At 47.8% G+C, this 21,794-nt stretch overlaps 1 protein-coding gene across 1 annotated transcript in view; it reads right to left on the reverse strand.

The window, feature by feature from the left end:
- LOC146856663 (FIGNL1-interacting regulator of recombination and mitosis-like) overlaps positions 1 to 21,794 on the reverse strand; it is a 1,639,010-nt gene that overhangs the window by 1,121,643 nt on the left and 495,573 nt on the right. The window contains exon 5 of the mRNA XM_085654838.1: positions 16,991 to 17,073. Coding sequence (XP_085510964.1) covers positions 16,991 to 17,073 — 83 coding nt within the window. The remainder of the gene's footprint in view (positions 1 to 16,990; positions 17,074 to 21,794) is intronic.

Consider the following 21,794-nt stretch of genomic DNA (forward strand, 5'->3'; position numbering starts at 1 on the left):
CTGTGCGAACTGGCTCCACTGCCCGAGGTCAGTCCGGTCTCACGAGCTCCCCTTCCTACGGCCACCTGTGATTAGCATCAGGGTTTGACACACCATAAAGCCTTTCATCCCACACAAGCCCCCGACTAATCTCTTTCACACCTGACTCTGCTTCCTGCTTTATCGCCTGTTTTACGAGGAGGAGGTGCCCGTGTTTATTGGGGTCTGCTGATATCTGATGAGGGATCTGAGCCTCGCTGGGTAAATAATTGTGGGCTGGCTGAACTGAAATGTGGGATGGTCATCATGACTCTGCCTTTTCGTTTGTAATGAATACATATGAATGACCATATCGTAAAACGAGGAATGTGTGCCTGAAGCATGATATTTTGTATATAAGGAGAACACTGGTTTTGTAATGTCGAGCAGTCTCCTGAGAACATACCCGTGTGTACTTCTAGGATTGCTGTTACTGGCTGCAGTCAATAATAAATCTATCTTTGACGCCACCGCAAGACTCTGTGTTTCTGTGGTCCAAGACAGGAAGAACTCGAAGTCATAGGGTGCTACCCCTGGCACCGCTGGGGTCCTAAAAACCCCAGTACTTCATGGTTGGCGAAAGTGCCCCTGGAGTGAAAATTGACCCCCAAATATTTATAAGATTTTCCTACGGCAAGGCTGGAGTCATTATACATCCAGCCGCCACCTCCGTAATGTTTTCGACCAAATATAACTACTTGTGTTTTCTTTAGGTTGACCTCTAGGCTGTTTGTAACAGTGTAGCTATATAATTTATTTAACAATCATTGCAGCCCTACTCGAGTTTGACTGAAAAGAACAAGATCGTCGGCATTCAGAAGATTACTCAGCTGCACACCACCAATCTTTGGGGGGTGGCTATTTATCTCATCCAGTTCAGCTGATAGATCCGCAATGAACAGGTGAAAGAGCAATGGGGCAAGCACACACCCCTGTTACACTCCTCTCGTTGTTAAAATGTTTCGAGACAGGTGTGTGCCAGTGCCAAGCTTGACTTGTATCCAGGTGTTGGTGTGCAGATGGACCATAGCCTCCAGCAATTTGATCGGGATTCCCTATTTTGTTAATTTTGCCCAGAGTGCTGCCCTAGGGTCCCGATCGAAGGCGGCTTTAAAGTCAACGAAGCAACAAAAAAACACCTTCGATGAGATCAGCGATTTGTCAATCAGTATAGATAATGCCAATAAATTGGAGGTTGTGCCCGACTTTGCTGTGAAGCCGGTTTAATTTTTAGGAATCAAGCCTTTCTGAGCAGCCCAAGAGCTTAGTTCTTCGAGTAGGACACTCGCAAAATACTTTGCCTCATTGTCCAATAAGGCTATCAACCTGTAGTTGTTTGGGGACGAATGAGCACCAGACTTATATATCGGATGGATTACTGCACCTCGCCATGAGTCCGGTATTGCTGAACAACTCAGTATGGAACTAAAAAGGATGGCTAATTGTTGCGCCCAGAGGGGAATATTTGCCTTAAATAGGGCCTGCGGCAGGCTATTTGGACCCAGCGCTCTATCCGGTCTTGCTTTTGATAAAAATTTTAGTCATCCTTGCTTCAGTGATAGAAATCGTCTCACATTGGAGCTGCATCGGCTCGTGGGAGCTGTCCTTGCAGTCCGAGGACCCATTTTTTTTAATCACTGCTGGGGAGTTCATTATTAAGGTGTCTGCACCTCCATTGGCCTTAACATGATCAGGCAAAAATAAGGCCCATTCTGCCTCTGCGATGTTTGCACTCCCCTGTCTGGTTGTTCCGTTAATTTGTCTGTTCAGTAATGCCCAAAAGTTTAAACCAAAATTGATCACAATGGAGTTGTTTGTCTTTTTGATGTGCCTGTATGTAGTTTTTCTGAGCAATTTTATAATCGTTCAGGCGGTCATTAGATTCTGGGTACTTCCTGGTTGCCCGCAGGGCCGCGTTTCTAATCTTCTTTAATTTTACTGTTTGACTCGAAGTGGGGAGCTGGGAGCAACAGATGGTCGACTTAGCGTGCGAATGAGCTGGAAACAAATTCAGCAAGTGGTTACAGAAGTTTGACCAATCACCAATGTGAGACGCTGTGGGAGGTGGACCACCAAATGTGAAGGAGAGGCATTCCTTCAGGACATTGATGCTGAATTATTCGTTCCATCTTAGGCGTTTTAGATTTTCAGAATGGACTCCCTTGTGGGTTGTGTAGGAAGGTGGATATCTGACTATGGTTACCCCCAACTTTTTGCCTAGTGTCTAGCTGGTTTTTCGACTTAGTTGGCCTGAGATCCTGCCATTCAGGGTCTCAGGCTGTCTGCTCTCTCTGTAAAATGGACTCCATGTACCCTAGGTACATACACAATTGGTAAGGATCACCTTATTGGACCCTGTACAGTGTACCCTAGGTACCCAGGGCATAGGTGTACCCTAGGCCTCCCAGGGGCTGCAGCATGTATTATGCCACCCCTGGTCTGGCCTTCCAATCAGACACAACTGGCTGATCACTCAGCTGGGGCAAGGTCGTGTAATCACCCCTTGCTTAGATATAGTATGCCTATATCTGCCCTTATATATAGACACATGTGTACCTATCAGTCACTCCTCTGGCAGGCCTTAACAATCCTGGAGGCAGAGTGCTTGGTAACATGTGAGATGGTGCTCTAGCATGAGCTGAGCCTGTCTGCAGCTTTCGGAACCATGTCCTTATAGCTGTTCTATGATATAGCCTACCATATACTCTTAAAGTGCCTTATAATCTTAAACGGTTATGGTAACTATGGTTTGGCTTTATCAAAACATGTCGTGTAAGGTGTCTAACACTTTGGAATAATACCCCCATCCCATTTCTGGGGATGAGGATATTATTCCTCCCTTCTAGAGGGAGAGACATGTTAAAATCCTACTTTGCTGTTTATCTCTAACCAAAGCCTCAGCATCACAAAATGGATGCTGCTGCCACAGACACAAGTCTGACCTCCTGCTGCTGGGAGTGATCCCAGCCAGGGAGGCCTGGACAATAGGTTTCCTGCTTGGGGAGGTGCTAGCACCTCCCCAGACAGCCTATAGTGTATTGGGGCAGGGTGGGCTGAAAGGAATGAGACATGCCTGGGGCACACAAGGTGTTCCTTGCATAGTCCAGTTCAAACCGGCGCTGGGGCACTCCAGCCCCAGCTCTGGCGCGAAACTGGACAAAGGGAAGTGGGTGTAACCACCCCCTCCCAGGTCCCACCCATAAGGCGTGACCTAGCAGGTATCCCAGCCCCCCAGATTAGTATAAGAGTGGGAGTTGGGCCTCAAGACTTTAGATTATCCTGAACCTGCAAAACTGAACAGAAACTCTGGACCTTCGACATTCGACGAAAGAAGAAGACTGAAGAATCTCCCTTGTAGCCAAGGAGTGGCTACCCTGTGCAAACAGGCACCATCAAGAGACTACCCTTTGCTTTGTGAAACGTTCGACGAGGAACCGACTGCAGAGCCCGACCAGAGCCTTGATTTCCAGACTTCTCCGACCCTCATCCACATCTGCAGCAGAGCTGAGATCCGTGGAGGCGACGAGCGACGTGGGACCGGCTACCTGGGAAAAGTGGCTAGTAACTTACAGCGCAGCTTCTGAGGTACCCTCGAAGTTGTGCACCGGGGATTGAGAAGCCCCAACCCCAAGCACCATCTGCACCGAAGACCAGCCCCCCACACTCCACGAGTCCTGCGTGGGGCCCTTCAGCATTTTCCTGCTTGCCGCGTCTGTCCGGTTGCTTGCCCGCTGGCTAGTGGCCTTTGTGACGACGCTCCCTGAAATCTTCTGCGCTGGTTTGGCTCCTCCAGACTGGCTCCCGCTTCTCTGCAAAGAAGAAGCACCCCAGACCTTCCTGGTCTGCACCAGAAGCAAGTCCTTTGTTCTTCGTGGGTTCCGCTTGCCAAGGCTTGGTGAGTCCTAGTCCAACTTCGACGCCGCCGACAGCAAGAGCCTTCGTGGGACAGCTCGCCTCCTGGTCCTGGTCGTCCTCGACGCTTCCTGGTCCTCCTGGCTGCAGCGACAAGCTTCACCTTCACCTGCAACTCTTCACGACATCGCCTGGTTCCTTCCTGGTTCCACGTGGTCACTGGCTAGTGACCTTGACTCTGTCCCCTCTGCTTGCAGGTTTCTTCTCTTCTTGATCCCAGCCTTGGGATCCACCGGACACTCTTCACTGACTGCCTGTCAGCATCTTTCTTCAGGCATCCATAGGAGTCGACGACGAAAACGACGCATCTTCACCCCTATGCACCCGCAGCCTGTGGGCTAGGTAACTTGGGTACTCCGGTGCTCATCAGGATAGTGACTATCCTAGTGTCTAGTTTTCAAGTCTCAACTTCCTAGCTACTCCGGAAGTGTCCTAAATCTATCTATTTCTAAACTGTAACATTGCTATTGACTTTTACGCATTACGCGTGAGTGTTTCCACTCTGCACACGAATCCCGTGGGCCTCCCACTCCCTAACTAACGCTAGTGTAGTGTAGCCCCAGCGATTCCCTAGGCCTAGGCCTATTCTATTTCCGTGACAGTGGTTCTTATACCACTTATTTAGTATATGGTTTGCGTGGCCCCTAGGGCCTAACTGTATTACTTACCTGTGTGACTTACTGTATGCATTAATAAGACTGTGTTGTACTTACCTCTAAACTCATAAAGAGTGCTGAGGGTTTGCTTAGAATAAATACACTTTATTTTATATATATATCTGTTGTGGTGTCCTTTCATTTGGTATTCAAGGGATTATATATGGTATCACAGCTGGCTTCACATGCCATTCAGAGTTTAGCCTAAGACTGCTCTTGTCCATGCTACCACTAGGATAGCTGGTCTATAAGGTTGACTTTACAACCAATCACCATAAGGGTATTTGGACTGATATAAGGTGTACACTATAACTAGTGACATCATACATCAGGCCAACTTCTCACATTGGTGGCAGCGGTGGGATCTGAGCTTGCTGTTGTAATACCATTGTAATCTTGAGATACTAAATTGAAAGATCACACAGATATTGTCTAGGTACATATAACATAGTTTATAATACTTAAGTCCTACTGGACTTAGTAGTTGTAGGTTGAAGGGAGTAACACACCCTGACTACAACTACTAGAGAGGTTTAGTAGAAACAACTAGTGTAGGTAGGTGCACACACCACACCCTCACTAGATCATGCCTCTGGGAGGAGATCAAGTAGATGCTCTCTCAGGAGGGGCAGGTCTGCAGAAGACCCCCTCTAGGTATGATACCTTAACATTCCAGGAGATGAGACAATTGTGTACCTCCAGAGGAATAAAACAGGGTGCAAACCCTACCCTCCTTCAGTTAAGACAACTCCTAGAGGAGTATGATGCTCAGAGGGCATCTCAGGAAGGTGCCCTAGGCACAGAGGAGGGTCTACCCACCACAGATGAGTCAGATGGGACTTCAGAGGAAGAGGTAGACAGCCAGAGCCAAGTAAGGAGACTTAGCCAGGCTAACTTAAGCTTACATGGGAGTTTGCATGGGGTCCCCCCATACAGACCCACAAGTAGGCATTCACAGAGAAGCAGGAGGGACAGATCCCCTTCAAGGGAATCCATCCACTCCCATGTTTCTAGCATCTCTAATGCTTCCTCTCACAGGGGAATGACTTCACCTGAGAGAAAGGAGCATAAAGCCAGAATGAGGGAAGCTAATCTGAGGATTCAGAGGGAAGAAATTGCCCTTGCCAAAGAGAAGCTTGCTCTGGCTAGAGAGCAAAAATTGTGTGGGTCAGAACCCACTGGTGGCAGCAGCATTCCTAGAGATAGGGATAGGTCTTATGACCATAGAAACCTAAGCAAGATAGTCCCCCCATATCAGAATGGGGATGACATCCACAAATGGATGACTGCTTTGGAGAGGGCCTGCAAAGTACAGCAGGTACCCCAAAGTCAGTGGGCAGCTATCTTGTGGCTCTCCTTTTCTGACAAAGGTAGAGACAAGCTCCTCACAGTCAGTGATGAGGATGCAAACAATTACAAAGTCCTGAAGAGTGCTCTGATAGATGGGTTTGGCTTAACCACTGAGCAATATAGGTTGTTGTTCAGAGACACCCAGAAGACACAGACACAGGACTGGTCTGATTTTGTGGATTGTGCCACTAAGGCTTTGGAAGGTTGGTTAAATGGCAGCAAGGTGCAGGACTATACAGGATTGTACAACTTGATTATGAGGGAGCAGATCCTTAATAATTGTCAGAACCAGCTTCTCCATCAACACCTGGTAGCCTCAGATTTGACCTCTCCCCAAGAATTGGGAAAGAGGGCAGATAAATGGGTCAGGACCAGGATTAGGCCTAAAAATCAGGGTGGTGACCAAAAGAAAGATACCACCAAGCCTCAAGAGAAGGGTGGGGATAAAGCAAAAGAGAAATCTTCCTCAGGGCCCCAAAACTCCACACAGGGTGGTGGGTCCCAAGCTCCCTCCTCTACCACAGTTAAAAAGCCTTACTGCCATGTGTGTAAAACACCTGGGCATTGGAAAACTGACAGCAGTTGTCCACAGGCTAAAAACAAAACTGTTCCTCCAACTACTCCTGTCACACCACCTATTACTGTCAGCAGTAATCCCCCAGGTGGTGGGAGTGCCCCCAAAAATTTGGTTGGGTTTTCTTGGGGAACACAGGGGGATCCTGGCTTAGCCAATTCCCCTGCAGCAGCTACTCTTGTCTGTGATGGTGGCATGGGGTTTGCCAACTTCACTGCCTGTCCCAACACTTTGGGTAGGTACAGACAGGAACCCTACATCAATGGTAGAAAAGCTGAGGCCTACAGAGACACTGGAGCTAGCATCACTATGGTGGCCCATAGGCTAGTTCCCTCTAAGCAGCTTTTGCCTGGTTTCTCATACCAGGTAACTAACATTGATGGCAACCAGAACAGTCATCCCATGGCAGATGTATGTCTCAGCTGGGGAGGTGTCACTGGCCCTAAAAGGGTGGCAGTGTCTCCAACCTTGCCTGTGGACTGCTTGCTGGGGAATGACTTAGAACTCTCAGCTTGGGCTGGAGTTGAACAAGACACCCATTCTAAAATGGTAGGCCTGTCACAAAAGGGTAGTGGGGTTGTGCCAGCCACAACCCCTGTCCAAGTAGATTTCCTCCCTGAAAAGGTTGGAAGGGCAGTGGTAGCCACAGCCCAGGCAAAGACAGACTTCCCTGTAGAGACTGGCAGAGCTGTGACAGTCACAGCTCAAACCCAAACTGAGTGCCTCCCTGAAAAGGTTGGCAAGGCTGTAATGGTCTCAGCCTATACTCAGACTGACATAGGTGTAGTGAAGCCTGAAACTATGGATCACTCCACACAAACAGAGAGTAGTGGGGAGGAAGAAAAGTCTCCCTCTCCCCAGACATTAGGAAAAGGTCAGCCTCCTCAGGGAGCTGACCTCACCCCTTGTGAAGGAACTGCCCCAGAGGTAGCCAGGCCTGGCCTGGCAGAGCCTCTGATGTCAGTGGCCCCTTCCAAGGTGGGACCCAGTCTGGTGCAGGTAGCCTGCCTCTCTCTACCCTGCCTCAGTCAGCCCAGGGCTGCAGAGGTCAGGGAGGCCAGTGGACCCCAAGAGGGCCCCTGTCCACAGGAACCCCCCCATCAAAAGAATGAGGATTGCCTGGCTAGTAGCCCTAGCCAGGTGATGGGTAAAAACATTCCTGAGGGATCCCCTTCACAGGTAGTTAGGGACCTCCCCCAGAGGGATTCTGTTGGGCACAGGCAAACATGGGACCTTAGGGCCCCAAACCTGACCTGTCCCTCCAGTAAGCCCACAAAAGGGACCCAGCCTCCAGCTTTAGGTAGCCAGAGGCTGACCCTGAGAGCACAGTGCAACTCAGTTAGAGAAAGAAAGGCATCCAGGGTGGAGGATGATTGGAGGAAGCTGAGGCCTCACTTTGAGGACACTCACTTCAGTACTCCATCTCAACACCAGCCTTTTACTTGGCAAAGACACACCAAAGGTAGAGATTCCCTATGGTGGAGACCCTATGATATCTTTAGGATGAGGGATTGCTTAGTGGACCATGAGACAGGGGGTAACCATGCCAGTGCTGGTTCTTCCTTATATGGCCACTCAGGCAATAGAGGCTTACCTTGTCAAGGCCAGCCTTATCTCCTTTCGTTTGGGGGGGGGTTGTGTAGGAAGGTGGATATCTGACTATGGTTACCCCCAACTTTTTGCCTAGTGTCTAGCTGGTTTTTCGACTTAGTTGGCCTGAGATCCTGCCATTCAGGGTCTCAGGCTGTCTGCTCTCTCTGTAAAATGGACTCCATGTACCCTAGGTACATACACAATTGGTAAGGATCACCTTATTGGACCCTGTACAGTGTACCCTAGGTACCCAGGGCATAGGTGTACCCTAGGCCTCCCAGGGGCTGCAGCATGTATTATGCCACCCCTGGTCTGGCCTTCCAATCAGACACAACTGGCTGATCACTCAGCTGGGGCAAGGTCGTGTAATCACCCCTTGCTTAGATATAGTATGCCTATATCTGCCCTTATATATAGACACATGTGTACCTATCAGTCACTCCTATGGCAGGCCTTAACAATCCTGGAGGCAGAGTGCTTGGTAACATGTGAGATGGTGCTCTAGCATGAGCTGAGCCTGTCTGCAGCTTTCGGAACCATGTCCTTATAGCTGTTCTATGATATAGCCTACCATATACTCTTAAAGTGCCTTATAATCTTAAACGGTTATGGTAACTATGGTTTGGCTTTATCAAAACATGTCGTGTAAGGTGTCTAACACTTTGGAATAATACCCCCATACCATTTCTGGTGATGAGGATATTATTCCTCCCTTCTAGAGGGAGAGACATGTTAAAATCCTACTTTGCTGTTTATCTCTAACCAAAGCCTCAGCATCACAAAATGGATGCTGCTGCCACAGACACAAGTCTGACCTCCTGCTGCTGGGAGTGATCCCAGCCAGGGAGGCCTGGACAATAGGTTTCCTGCTTGGGGAGGTGCTAGCACCTCCCCAGACAGCCTATAGTGTATTGGGGCAGGGTGGGCTGAAAGGAATGAGACATGCCTGGGGCACACAAGGTGTTCCTTGCATAGTCCAGTTCAAACCGGCGCTGGGGCACTCCAGCCCCAGCTCTGGCGCGAAACTGGACAAAGGGAAGTGGGTGTAACCACCCCCTCCCAGGTCCCACCCATAAGGCGTGACCTAGCAGGTATCCCAGCCCCCCAGATTAGTATAAGAGTGGGAGTTGGGCCTCAAGACTTTAGATTATCCTGAACCTGCAAAACTGAACAGAAACTCTGGACCTTCGACATTCGACGAAAGAAGAAGACTGAAGAATCTCCCTTGTAGCCAAGGAGTGGCTACCCTGTGCAAACAGGCACCATCAAGAGACTACCCTTTGCTTTGTGAAACGTTCGACGAGGAACCGACTGCAGAGCCCGACCAGAGCCTTAATTTCCAGACTTCTCCGACCCTCATCCACATCTGCAGCAGAGCTGAGATCCGTGGAGGCGACGAGCGACGTGGGACCGGCTACCTGGGAAAAGTGGCTAGTAACTTACAGCGCAGCTTCTGAGGTACCCTCGAAGTTGTGCACCGGGGATTGAGAAGCCCCAACCCCAAGCACCATCTGCACCGAAGACCAGCCCCCCACACTCCACGAGTCCTGCGTGGGGCCCTTCAGCATTTTCCTGCTTGCCGCGTCTGTCCGGTTGCTTGCCCGCTGGCTAGTGGCCTTTGTGACGACGCTCCCTGAAATCTTCTGCGCTGGTTTGGCTCCTCCAGACTGGCTCCCGCTTCTCTGCAAAGAAGAAGCACCCCAGACCTTCCTGGTCTGCACCAGAAGCAAGTCCTTTGTTCTTCGTGGGTTCCGCTTGCCAAGGCTTGGTGAGTCCTAGTCCAACTTCGACGCCGCCGACAGCAAGAGCCTTCGTGGGACAGCTCGCCTCCTGGTCCTGGTCGTCCTCAACGCTTCCTGGTCCTCCTGGCTGCAGCGACAAGCTTCACCTTCACCTGCAACTCTTCACGACATTGCCTGGTTCCTTCCTGGTTCCACGTGGTCACTGGCTAGTGACCTTGACTCTGTCCCCTCTGCTTGCAGGTTTCTTCTCTTCTTGATCCCAGCCTTGGGATCCACCGGACACTCTTCACTGACTGCCTGTCAGCATCTTTCTTCAGGCATCCATAGGAGTCGACGACGAAAACGACGCATCTTCACCCCTATGCACCCGCAGCCTGTGGGCTAGGTAACTTGGGTACTCCGGTGCTCATCAGGATAGTGACTATCCTAGTGTCTAGTTTTCAAGTCTCAACTTCCTAGCTACTCCGGAAGTGTCCTAAATCTACCGTTTTCTAAACTGTACTATTGCTATTGACTTTTACGCATTACGCGTGAGTGTTTCCACTCTGCACACGAATCCCGTGGGCCTCCCACTTCCTAACTAACGCTAGTGTAGTGTAGCCCCAGCGATTCCCTAGGCCTAGGCCTATTCTATTTCCGTGACAGTGGTTCTTATACCACTTATTTAGTATATGGTTTGCGTGGCCCCTAGGGCCTAACTGTATTACTTACCTGTGTGACTTACTGTATGCATTAATAAGACTGTGTTGTACTTACCTCTAAACTCATAAAGAGTGCTGAGGGTTTGCTTAGAATAAATACACTTTATTTTATATATATATATCTGTTGTGGTGTCCTTTCATTTGGTATTCAAGGGATTATATATGGTATCACAGCTGGCTTCACATGCCATTCAGAGTTTAGCCTAAGACTGCTCTTGTCCATGCTACCACTAGGATAGCTGGTCTATAAGGTTGACTTTACAACCAATCACTATAAGGGTATTTGGACTGATATAAGGTGTACACTATAACTAGTGACATCATACATCAGGCCAACTTCTCACAGGTTGTTGAAGCTAAGTTATGAATGGCTGGATTGGTGTTGATAATGACAACTTGTGGACGGTGGTCAGTCTCTAATCGAGCCTCAATGCTGTAATTTTCCAAATGGGAGAACAGGGCTAAGTTACAGATGGTATAGTCTAAAAAAGAGCACTTTCGTCCGTTTGTCCATGACCAGTTTGGCGGAATGTCCTGTGTGAACCTGCCATTCACTACAATGAAACCTGCGCTAGACAGTTGCAGCACGCAGAGCTCCCCCAAAGCACAATGTGGTTGATTTGGGGGTTTAGACTGAGGCTTCAGTGCTGACAGTGACCATAGGGGACATTCCCCCCACTCCGAGGAGTTTCCCTGAAACAAGTTGGTATTAAAATCCCCAGTGAGCAAACAGTCGGCAGGAGGATAGGCCATTGCTAAGTCGCACAGAATTTTGAGCAGGCGGTTTAAATGGGCGCTTTAAGTCCGTGCGCTTGGATTGATATAAACATTGAGCAGCAACAGGGGGTGCTGTCTCCACGAGCTGAATTTAACTCCAAGCAACCAGTCCTCCTCGAAGTTTAGTGGCTCTATTGGGCCCTTTAGGCTGCATGAAATGTAGATTGTCAATCCTCCCTTTGGGCGGCCATATTTACAGGCTCTAACAGCTGGTTTCCAGTATTCAATAAATCCATCAATGGGGCAATTGCAGGTTGCCCATGTTTCTTGTAGGGCGATTAGATCGTGACCAAAGGTAAAGTTTCGGGTCTCTAGTGAGGCCATTTTATGTTGAAGACCGCTAATATTCCATGAGCACAGGGATACGCGGGTCTGTAACTGAAGATTTGTAGAATTTACTGATTTAGAATGGGGAGTGCTAGGATTAACAGCCTGCATGCAGGTCGATTTTAACGAAGTTTGTCCATGTGGTCAAGGTAGGTTCTTACGGGACAAGGCTGCTGGTAGTCACCCCCAGTCATAGATTTCATGGAAGTTCGAGAGAGCGGTCCGTAAGCTTCCTGATAGAGATGCATCACCTACTGCGTTTTTTAAGATTGAATATGATTTGCTACTGTCGCAGTTTGATGACCGACGCACACTCGCCTGTGTTGCCGATTGGTTGGCTAATATCATCGGGTAGCCTGGGTTAAGGTAAGGAAAGATTTTAATGCCCCATTACCGAAGAGTATCTTTGCAGGCTAGAAGAGCTTGTGCCCGGGCTGCTGATTTAAATGTCACCAAAGTTACTTCAGAGGGTTGCAACCCTCTTGGTGGAAGAAATTCTTTATATTCGATATCATCAGATACCCATGTTTCGAGACCCGAGGCTCCTTTCAGTACTTTAATAATATTTGCTCTATTGAGGACGTTGTGATGACCTTTTGATTTATATTCAGGTACAAAAAGAATTTTGGAACACTGGGGGTCACAGACGGCACTTGATTGCAAATGACCCTTTTCATTTAGAGTCCTTTTTTCCATTACGGGGTCGGTGGCTATACCAAGAAGTGATATCGGATTACCTCGAAGCCCGTCTGAAGTTGTCAGACAATTCTCTGGTGACTTTAGTGTGTTCTTAAAAAAGACTTTTGGGTGGTGACCTCCAGTACCTAATGGAGCAATTTGGGTACCAGAGGATTGAATGGGTTGGGTATGAGTGATCGCTTTAATAAGAAAATTTGTATTTACAGCTTGTGTTTGACCTGTTGCTAGTTCCATGCCATTTGCAGGGTCTTTTAGGTTTTCAGCCGCTGCGTCTTCCTGGAGGACTTGAGGGGAGCTTCTTCGGCCGGGGATGGGATCATGTTGGCCCTGTCGACATACAAGGGTAGCCTGCTCGAGATTTGATGACAGAGGGGCTGTTACAGTCTGATGGTCCTGATTTGATGGAATAGGATTCAAGACCTGTTCGTTGGCCAGGATCTTAAACAATGGAAACAGTTTAGAGGGTGCTGCCGCAGATTTTGTTGTAAGTTTGTTTCTTTGTTTACGTTGACGTTTTTTCTCTCTTTTGCTAAGAGGATGGAGCGATTGTGAAACTGACGTGGAGCTAGATGGAACCAGAATGAGTGGCTCAGAATCAAGGACTACAATAGGGGGATCAAGTAAGTTTGTGATATTGTTCATGATTTGTGGGCGCGACAACAAGGATGGAGTCAACTTAGCTGGTGTTGGCAACCCTTGAACCATGTGAAACGGCTTGGATGCCGCAAGAGGTTTCCCCTCTTTGCTGTCTGGCATCTCGCAGACGTCTGCTGTTATTATCTTATCATTTATTTTAACGGAGGTTGCGAACTGTACGGGCTCCTGAACCTGGCCCTTGCTGACGCTGCCACCTGACAGTTGTTTGACTTCATCTAAAACACCGGTTAAAAAGGCAGGAAGTGCTGAAAGGCTATCAATAATGGGAGAGCAGCAGCAGACGGATTGAACCAGGTTTGCAGATGATTTAGCCCTTATTATTAAGTTGTTAAATTGTCTAATTTGTTGTCGATACCTGCTGTAAACACGGCTAAGGTATTCAAAAGATCGACTTGCGTATCCAATTTGTCAGAGTGATAATTTAGTGCCGTGACTGTAGATTGAAAGGTCTGCAACAGTTGCGGCCAAATGTTGGGCATGGGTGACAAAGAGGCGGCCTGTGAGTCAGGTTCCTGTTTCATAATGGGTGAGTTATCCGAGTCTTTGAGAAAGAAGGATAAATCCAATTACAGTTGATCTTTAAAATCTTTTGTATCGGTTCCTTGTCCAAACTTTATAGGGACTGTGACTGCACTTGTAGTGGCCGTGGTAGTGGCCGTGGCTGTGACTGTGGCTGCCGTTACAATTGACAAGATTTGCAACGAGAGGAGTATAATATCCTCCTTCGGGGCCCTTTCCAGTTGGATTACAATGGGACTGGGTGCTCCAAAGCTTGGGGAGTGGTGGTTTTGTGCAAGTAGAGGACTTGCTAACAGTTGTGCAGTTGATGTGGGCATAAAGATATCTGAATGCTGTGGCACGACACTAGGTAATCGTTCAATTATTTCAATTGTTTCGGCCCAAGGAAAATTTCTTGAAGCAGATGGCGTGTAACTTTCCTGAGATGCAGAGGAGTGACAGGATAAAGACTGCTGAATAGCCGGAGAAATTGCCATGGAAAGTGCAGGGGGCATTTTTGAATCATCCCCAAGTGGGCTGACGCTTAGTTGGCGATAGGGGTGACAGTTGATGATGTGGTTTTGCTAATCGGCGACATATGGATAACTGCCTCAAATGTTTGATGGAAATTGCTAGTCCTTGGTACCACCAATGTTTGTGGGGGGGAAAGAGGTCTAGCCACTCCAGGTGCTTTTTTTTTTTTTTTAAATACTCCAAAATTGAGAAGGATTGTTTAGACTTGTGACACAGCGAAAAAATATGGTCCCTGTTGCCAACTGGCTCTCGTCCACAGGGGAATGAAGCTGGCGAATCCAGTGAGGGCAAGGACATTAGTTGGTTGGAGACGTTCGCTGCTGCACCCTCTACCGCTGCTGCCAGCTGTTTTAGTTTTTTTCGTTTCGGTGATGAGACCACATTCCTATTTCTCCCGGATCTCATCACTCTGTTTTGTTTAATTTAACTATGTTGCCGATATAAAGCTGGTTGAAGCCGGATCCTCCTCTGCCGATTTTGCGATGGACTCGCATGGATCTCACGTAACTGGTAGTGCAAGCACTGCCTTCTGGACACCCCCCTTTCTTCCGTTCCCCCCCCTTCTTCGTGCCCACACCAACCTACCCTACGACCCCTGTTGCCCCTGTACCCCCCGCACCCCTCAAACGGTTCTACAAGGAATAGAACTGAGGTGGTGTGGTATATTACGTATGTAGAGGGTGTGCAAGGGGGTGCGAAGGGGTGAACAAGGGCCCCCACAGCAAGAGCCCAGCAGGGCCAAGGTATAGATGTGGGCTGGGATATCGGATGGGCGACGGGGCTGGGGGGAGCGAAACCAGACCAGGCTAAGCTGGGCCGAGCTAGACAGTGCGGAGACTGAGAGTGCACAGAGCGGGAGCGGGGATGGGGGAACCAACCAAACCAAGTAGGTTTGGCGGATTTTTTGCGGCTGCAGAGCAGGGCGAGGCAGGGAGGCTTGCGGCAGTACAAGACAGTTGCACTGTCCACCCCCCTCAGACCAGGCACCGTGGATGGGGGGGGGAGGAGCGGCAGCAGACTAACACGGCGTAGCAGACACGCTGCTGTACCAATGTTACAATGGGTGGGTGGGAGTTGAGGACCTAAAACGCCGTAGGTCACTATGGGGGTAGTAACCGGGAGCTGGGCATTAAATCCATATCATATTTAGTGGTTCTCAATTTTCTATTGGATTTGGTGACACAGGAATCGGTCTGTGGGAGTTTACATTGGAGCAATCCAAGAGATATCATCTTGTAATGACAATACTGCTAAAATTTTGATGGCACGTCAAATGCACTCTCATGGAACTAGGATTTGGCCATCTTTGTGCAACCCCCACCCCATAAAAGTGAACACTACTGACCTAATAAGTGACAAGATTTGGCTCACCGTTTATAGAAAAGTTGATTATGCTTTCATAATTACATGTTCTAGAAAAGTGACCATCCTTTTAAATCCTTTCAGGATTTGATGTAACCTGAATCACGTCCCACGCGGTATCTTAAATAAAGACTTGAATTACTTCCTACTAAATCTTATTTAGCTAATTGGGATCAGCTGAAAAATAACTGAGGGCTTTGTTATTGTAGCATGGGGAGGGGGAGGGGGGGGACAAGGGGTCCATCTTGCATTTTATGTTCCTCTTCATTAAATCAATTACATTATGCCATACATTACTCTCAATTTTCAAGTGTTATGGCACCAAGCAATTATATGATGGACTTTAACTTTAATTTAGGACAGACCAAGCCTTCATATATTTGGCAGGCCTGGTTGCTTACTGGTAGAGAAGAAGAATGGACCCTCTAATGTTGTTCGTTGTTATGTGCATTTTTAACAATGTATTGTATTGTATTGTAATTGCATTTGTATAGCGCTTACTACCCCTGACGAGGCGTCGAAGCACTTTTTCGGACCCATAGAGGATTAGTGTTGAATTAGTATAGTTAAACATGCAAGTACATTTTCAGTGGTGGATAGGTTAGTCAGTTATATGGATTTGGAAGGATAGAAGAGGAAAAAAGGTCTGTATTTATAAAGCGCTTGTTACCCCTCATGGGTGTTGAAGCGCTTTTCTGGCGAGTAGCATGCTTCTCCTGAACCCATAAAGGATTAGTGTTGAAAAATTAGTATAGTGAAATATTAAGTAATTTGAGTGGTGGATAGGTTATTCATATATTTTGATAGAGAAGGGTAGGTGGCAGGATAGAAGAGGGAAAGAGGGTTGTATTTATATAGCGCTAGCTACCCCTGATGGGGTTTTGAAGCGCTTTTTTTGGGCGAGTAGCACACTACTGTGGAACCCATAAGGATTAGTGTTGAATTAGTATGGTGAAACATGAAATTAATTTGAGTGGTGGATATGTTAGTCAGTTATTTGGATTGAGAAGGGTTGGGGAGGGGTAGAAAAGGGAAAAAGGTTTGCATTTATATAGCGCTTGTAACTCTGATGGGTTGTTGAAACGTCAAAATCATTAATTCTTTTATGTGATAGCTCGAGCACTGACGAGTGTAAGAAGTTTTTAACTTTTGATGTCAAGTGCTGTATTGTGTTTACTCAAATTTGATTTTTTATTGACTAATGATTTTTTATTTTATACTTGTTCTACTATTATGACTGTGCTGAGAACAAAGGAGATGAATAACTGATCGGCATGAACCTGTGTATAACATTTGCACTTAAACACAATTTCCAAAAACATTCATGCTAACTTTTTTTTAACTACTCAGAAGCCACATATTTGTAATTTCCATGTGGACTCTGTTTTAAAAAACGAAACAAGGAAAGAGTTGCCACTTATTCAGGGAGAAATGTGGCTATCCATAGTTCTGGGCATTCCCAATCTAGCAGAAGGCATCACTCCACTTGCATTACCCTCTAAAACAATAATTTGACTATTCTTTCCATAACAAATCCAGGATACAATTTAATGTCCAACCAAAAAGCTTCAAATACAAACATAGCTTACCGAGCAAGGAAGCACCAGGAATCCATAGCAAGTAAAGATGTGAGCATGCTAGGACTAAGGACTGCGTCCAATAAAGCACACTCCTAAGTACAAAAAAGAAAAAAACATGATGATATGTAGCAATGGATACAACAAAGTGTTATACTGTCATTTTAATTATGTTCTGAATACGTCACATGATCAAGTTATTTTCACTGTTCTTCAAATCTTATAGCACGGTCTTCAAGTGCCCCCTAAAAGCCTCAATGTTCCATTTACATCTGACATCTTCACACTAATGCAGATGAGAACCTTAAAATGAAAACTAGCTGACGTACCTTGCTTCGAGCAGCTTTAGTTCGGCTCTCCAAACAATTCACACAATGAAAAAAGCTATGGGGAACACATATGCAAAATATTGGGATATCAGAAAACATCAGTTGTGGATTAGGGGTTAACAGGTAACTACTTATAGGTCGGCACAGAACTTTGTAATGGTTCTTTCTGGGTTTCAAAGCTAACTTTCTTTCAGTGAACTGGAGATCCAGTGGTCTGAAATGGTCATGGGCACTGATGAAAGTGCTACATTGCTTGAATCGCTCATTAAAAATGCAACTAAAAAATCCATGAAAAATCTCTTGGCCAAATTGGAAATATTGATGAAGGGTTGTAGGAAGCTGGTGTTTATGTAGTGCCCCAAAATGAGGTACACTATGTAGAAAGTCCAGATGACCCTTATTGGCTTACAGTGCTTAAATTAATAATCCCAAATGGTCTCTTTGTGATGGTGTGGGCAAGCAGTTTAGGCTCTTCAGAGGGTAGTGTTAATCATTTGTTGTACACAGAGATTCACTAAATGAGTCATACACTCAAGAAGAAAATCAAAACCAATTTAGAAAAATAACACTGATTTTTATATAAATTTAGACACCAAGATCATCGGAATCAGGTAAGTACCTTAAACATTATAGATTTTTACAAGAAAAGAAGTAGGAAATCATAGATGTCAGATTTGAGGCACGTGCCTCGAGCATGGTAACATTATCCTAAGGGAGAAACAGTCACTAATAGTTACAGCACAAGTTACTTACCTTCGGTAACGATATATCTGTAAGAAACATTAGTTAGTTAGATTCCTTACCTTAGAATACCCCAAGGCGTCAGGCTGGATCCGGAAAGATTTTTCGTCAGCAGTACCCTTGCGCGTTGGTAGCGTCGTCTGCGACTCCGCGTCCGTCGTCGGCGTCGTGATCGCCGGGATGACGTCGGAGTACTTAGACGACGCCCTCGCACGCTGACGTCAGTTCTGTACATAGCTTTCCGCACCAGGAACGCAGAGCCATGCAAGAAACAGACACTGGTGCCATGAAACTAGGGCCCTGAAAGGGATGACCTTAACCCTAGATATCAGTTCGCAGAACGGGGAGGATGGGTGGGGCGGTAAGAAGTCGAACTAACTAATGTTTCTTACAGATATATCGTTACCGAAGGTAAGTAACTTGTGCATCTGAAAGAAACACGTTAGTTAGATTCCTTACCTTAGAATAGATACCCCAGCAATACCAACCCCGGTGGTGGGTCTGCGAACAGGAAGTCCTGGAGAACGGAACGGCTAAAGAAGCCGTCTCCCCAGACTTGGCTGTCCAGGCAATAATGCTTGGCAAACGTGTGAAGCGAGGCCCACGTTGCTGCCTGACAAATGTCCTGCAGAGGGATTCTCCGTCCGAAGGCAGTAGTAGCCGCTGTGGCCCGAGTGGAATGGGCCCTCAGCCCCACAGGAGGATCCTTCTTAGCCAAGGAATAACAGGCCTTAATGCACAAAACGACCCACCGAGAGATGGTTCGCTTGTGCACTGCCCGCCCCTTCTTAGCGCCCACGTAGCCAACGAAGAGTTGGTCATCCACCCGGAACTGTTTTGTGCGGTCCAGATGAACAAGTTACTTACCTTCGGTAACGCTTTTTCTGGTGGATACAGTATCTGCCTGTGGATTCCTCACCTTGTGAATATCCCCTGCGCCAGCATTCCACTGAACTTTTCCTTCCCAGCACTCTACGTCGATGTGGGCGACGTCACAATGAATCGGCTCCGCACGCGACTCCGTACGACGTCACCGGAGCCATAAGAAGCCCACGTCGGCGTGATGACGTCAGATCCACCCATTTTTTCCATGCCTTCGCGGCGAACAGGTGAACCAACGACATCTCCAAGTATACACAGTATACAGTATACCAACATATATACACAGCATACAAATAAAAGGAATGCCAAACAAACCAGCATTGCCTACAAATGCACAAGAAAATATCAAAACATTCCCACAAGACCTCTTTCATGGTATACAAAGGTGGACAACGGGAAGGCGGGTGGGTCAGTGAGGAATCCACAGGCAGATACTGTATCCACCAGAAAAAGCGTTACCGAAGGTAAGTAACTTGTTCTTCTGATGGATACATCTGCCAGTGGATTCCTCACCTTGTGAATAGATTCCCACAGCAGTCCCCACTCCCGGAGGAGGATGTCCACCTTCCTAAACCAGAAAGTCTTGCAAGACAGAGCGCGCAAAGTGGCCCTCCCTCCTCATCTCAGAGTCCAAGCAATAATGCTTTGCGAAGGTATGGAGGGAGGCCCAAGTCGCGGCTTTACAAATGTCTGCCACAGGAACACCCCGGGCCAAAGCAGATGTAGATGACTTCGCTCTAGTTGAATGAGCTCTAATGCCCTCAGGAGGGTTCTTACCAGCCAGGGCGTAGCAGATCTTGATGGCAAGGATAATCCATCTCGACAACGTGCGCTTGTGCACCGCTCTTCCTTTGGAATGTCCAACATAACCCACGAAGAGCTTATCGTCCAGACGAAAGTCCTTCGTTCTGTCCAAGTAAAAGATTACAGCTCTCTTTGGGTCCAGGCGATGAAGCCTTTCCTCCTCTTTGGAAGGATGAGGAGGAGGATAGAAAACAGGGAGAGTAATGGACTGCCCCAAATGAAACAGAGTGACAACTTTTGGCAGGAAAGCAGCCCTGGTCCTGAGAACCATCCTTTCAGCATGCAAGGTTAAAAACGGGGGTTTAGAACTAAGAGCTTGAAGCTCACTCACCCTCCTTGCCGAGGTTATGGCTACAAGAAAAACCACCTTAAAGGACAACAGCCTCAATGGACAGCTATGTAGAGGCTCAAATGGGGACCCCATCAAAAAGGTTAAAATAAGATTAAGGTCCCACTGAGGCATTACAAATGGAGTGGGAGGAAACTAGTTTGTAAGGCCCTTGATAAACCTCAGAACAACCGGAGATTTAAAAAGTCACGGTTGATCTGGAAGGCATAGAAAAGCCGATAAGGCCGAAAGATAGCCGTTGACCGTGGCCACAGCACAGCCCTGCTGAGCCAAGGAAAGAGCAAACTGGAGCACATCAGAAAGATGGGCTTTTAAAGGGTCAATGGATCTCTCTCCACACCATTTAACAAACTTAGACCACCTGTAGGAGTAAATGGACTTGGTGGAGTGTCACCTGGCCGATAAAATAACATCCACCACATCAGGCAGGAGAGAGAATGAACTCAGATTGCCCCGTTCAATCTCCAGGCATGAAGGTGTAAGCTCTGGAGGTGGGGGTGTAGAACCTGCCCCTCCGACTGCGAGAGGAGGTCTGCCCTCAGAGGGAGACAGAGCGGAGGGCACGAGGAGAGGTGGAGAAGATCTGTGTACCACACCCTTCTTGGCCAATCCGGGGCAATCAATTTAACTTGGGCCCGGTCTTGGCGAATCTTCCTCAGAACCCGAGGAATCAAGGGTATGGGAGGAAACGCGTAAAGGAGCTGCGAACCCCAACTCAACTGAAACGCGTCCCCCAACGCCCCCTGCATCGGATACTGGAGACTGCAGAATGACGGGCAGTGCGCGTTCTCGAAAGTGGCAAACAGGTCCACCCGAGGAGACCCCCACGTCCGAAAGACATGAAGAACCACCTCCGGATGGAGCCTTCACTCGTGGTCGGCGGAGAACTGCCGACTGAGACTGTCTGCACGCACGTTCAAAACCCCGGCCAGATGATTTGCCATCAGACAAATCCGATGGTCCTGAACCCAGGACCATAGATGTAAGGCCTCTCTGCATAGACAAAGAGACCCCACTCCTCCCTGCTTGTTGACATACCACATCGCGGTCGTGTTGTCTGTCAGGACTTGAATCGACTGACCGGGAAGGGAGGAAGGCCTTGAGCGCCAAACGAATCGCCCGCAATTCCAGAAGGTTGATGTGAAGCAACCTTTCCTCTGGAGACCAAAGTCCTTTGATCTCCAGATCCCCCAGATGCACACCCCACCCTAAAATGGATGCATCCGTTATCACTGTGGCCACCGATGGAGGTAGATGGAAGGGCTTTCCTTGTGACAGATTGCCCTTTACGCTCCACCAAGACAGATCCGCTGCAGCTTCTCTGGAGATCTTGATTGACTCCCTGAGATCCCCGTTGTGCTGATACCACTGCTTGCGGAGACACCACTGGAGCGCCCTCATGTGCCATCATGCGTGGTTGACCAACAGAATGCAGGAGGCAAACAGACCGAGCAGGCGAAGGACCTTCAGAACTGGAACAACCGCTCCACTGTGGAATAAAGGGACCATCTCCTGAATGTCGAGAATCCTTTGAGGAGGAGGGAATGCTCGACACACAGTAGTGTCCAGTACTGCCCCTATAAACAGGTTGCGTTGAGAGGGCACCAGGTGAGATTTGGGCACATTGATCGAAAAACCCAAGTCGAATAACAGCTGAGATGTCACCTGCAGATGACGCTGCACTATCTCTGGGGACTCTGCCTTCAGAAGC

This window comes from Triturus cristatus, chromosome 4_1 (assembly GCF_964204655.1).
Source record: "Triturus cristatus chromosome 4_1, aTriCri1.1, whole genome shotgun sequence".
Lineage (NCBI taxonomy): Eukaryota > Metazoa > Chordata > Amphibia > Caudata > Salamandridae > Triturus > Triturus cristatus.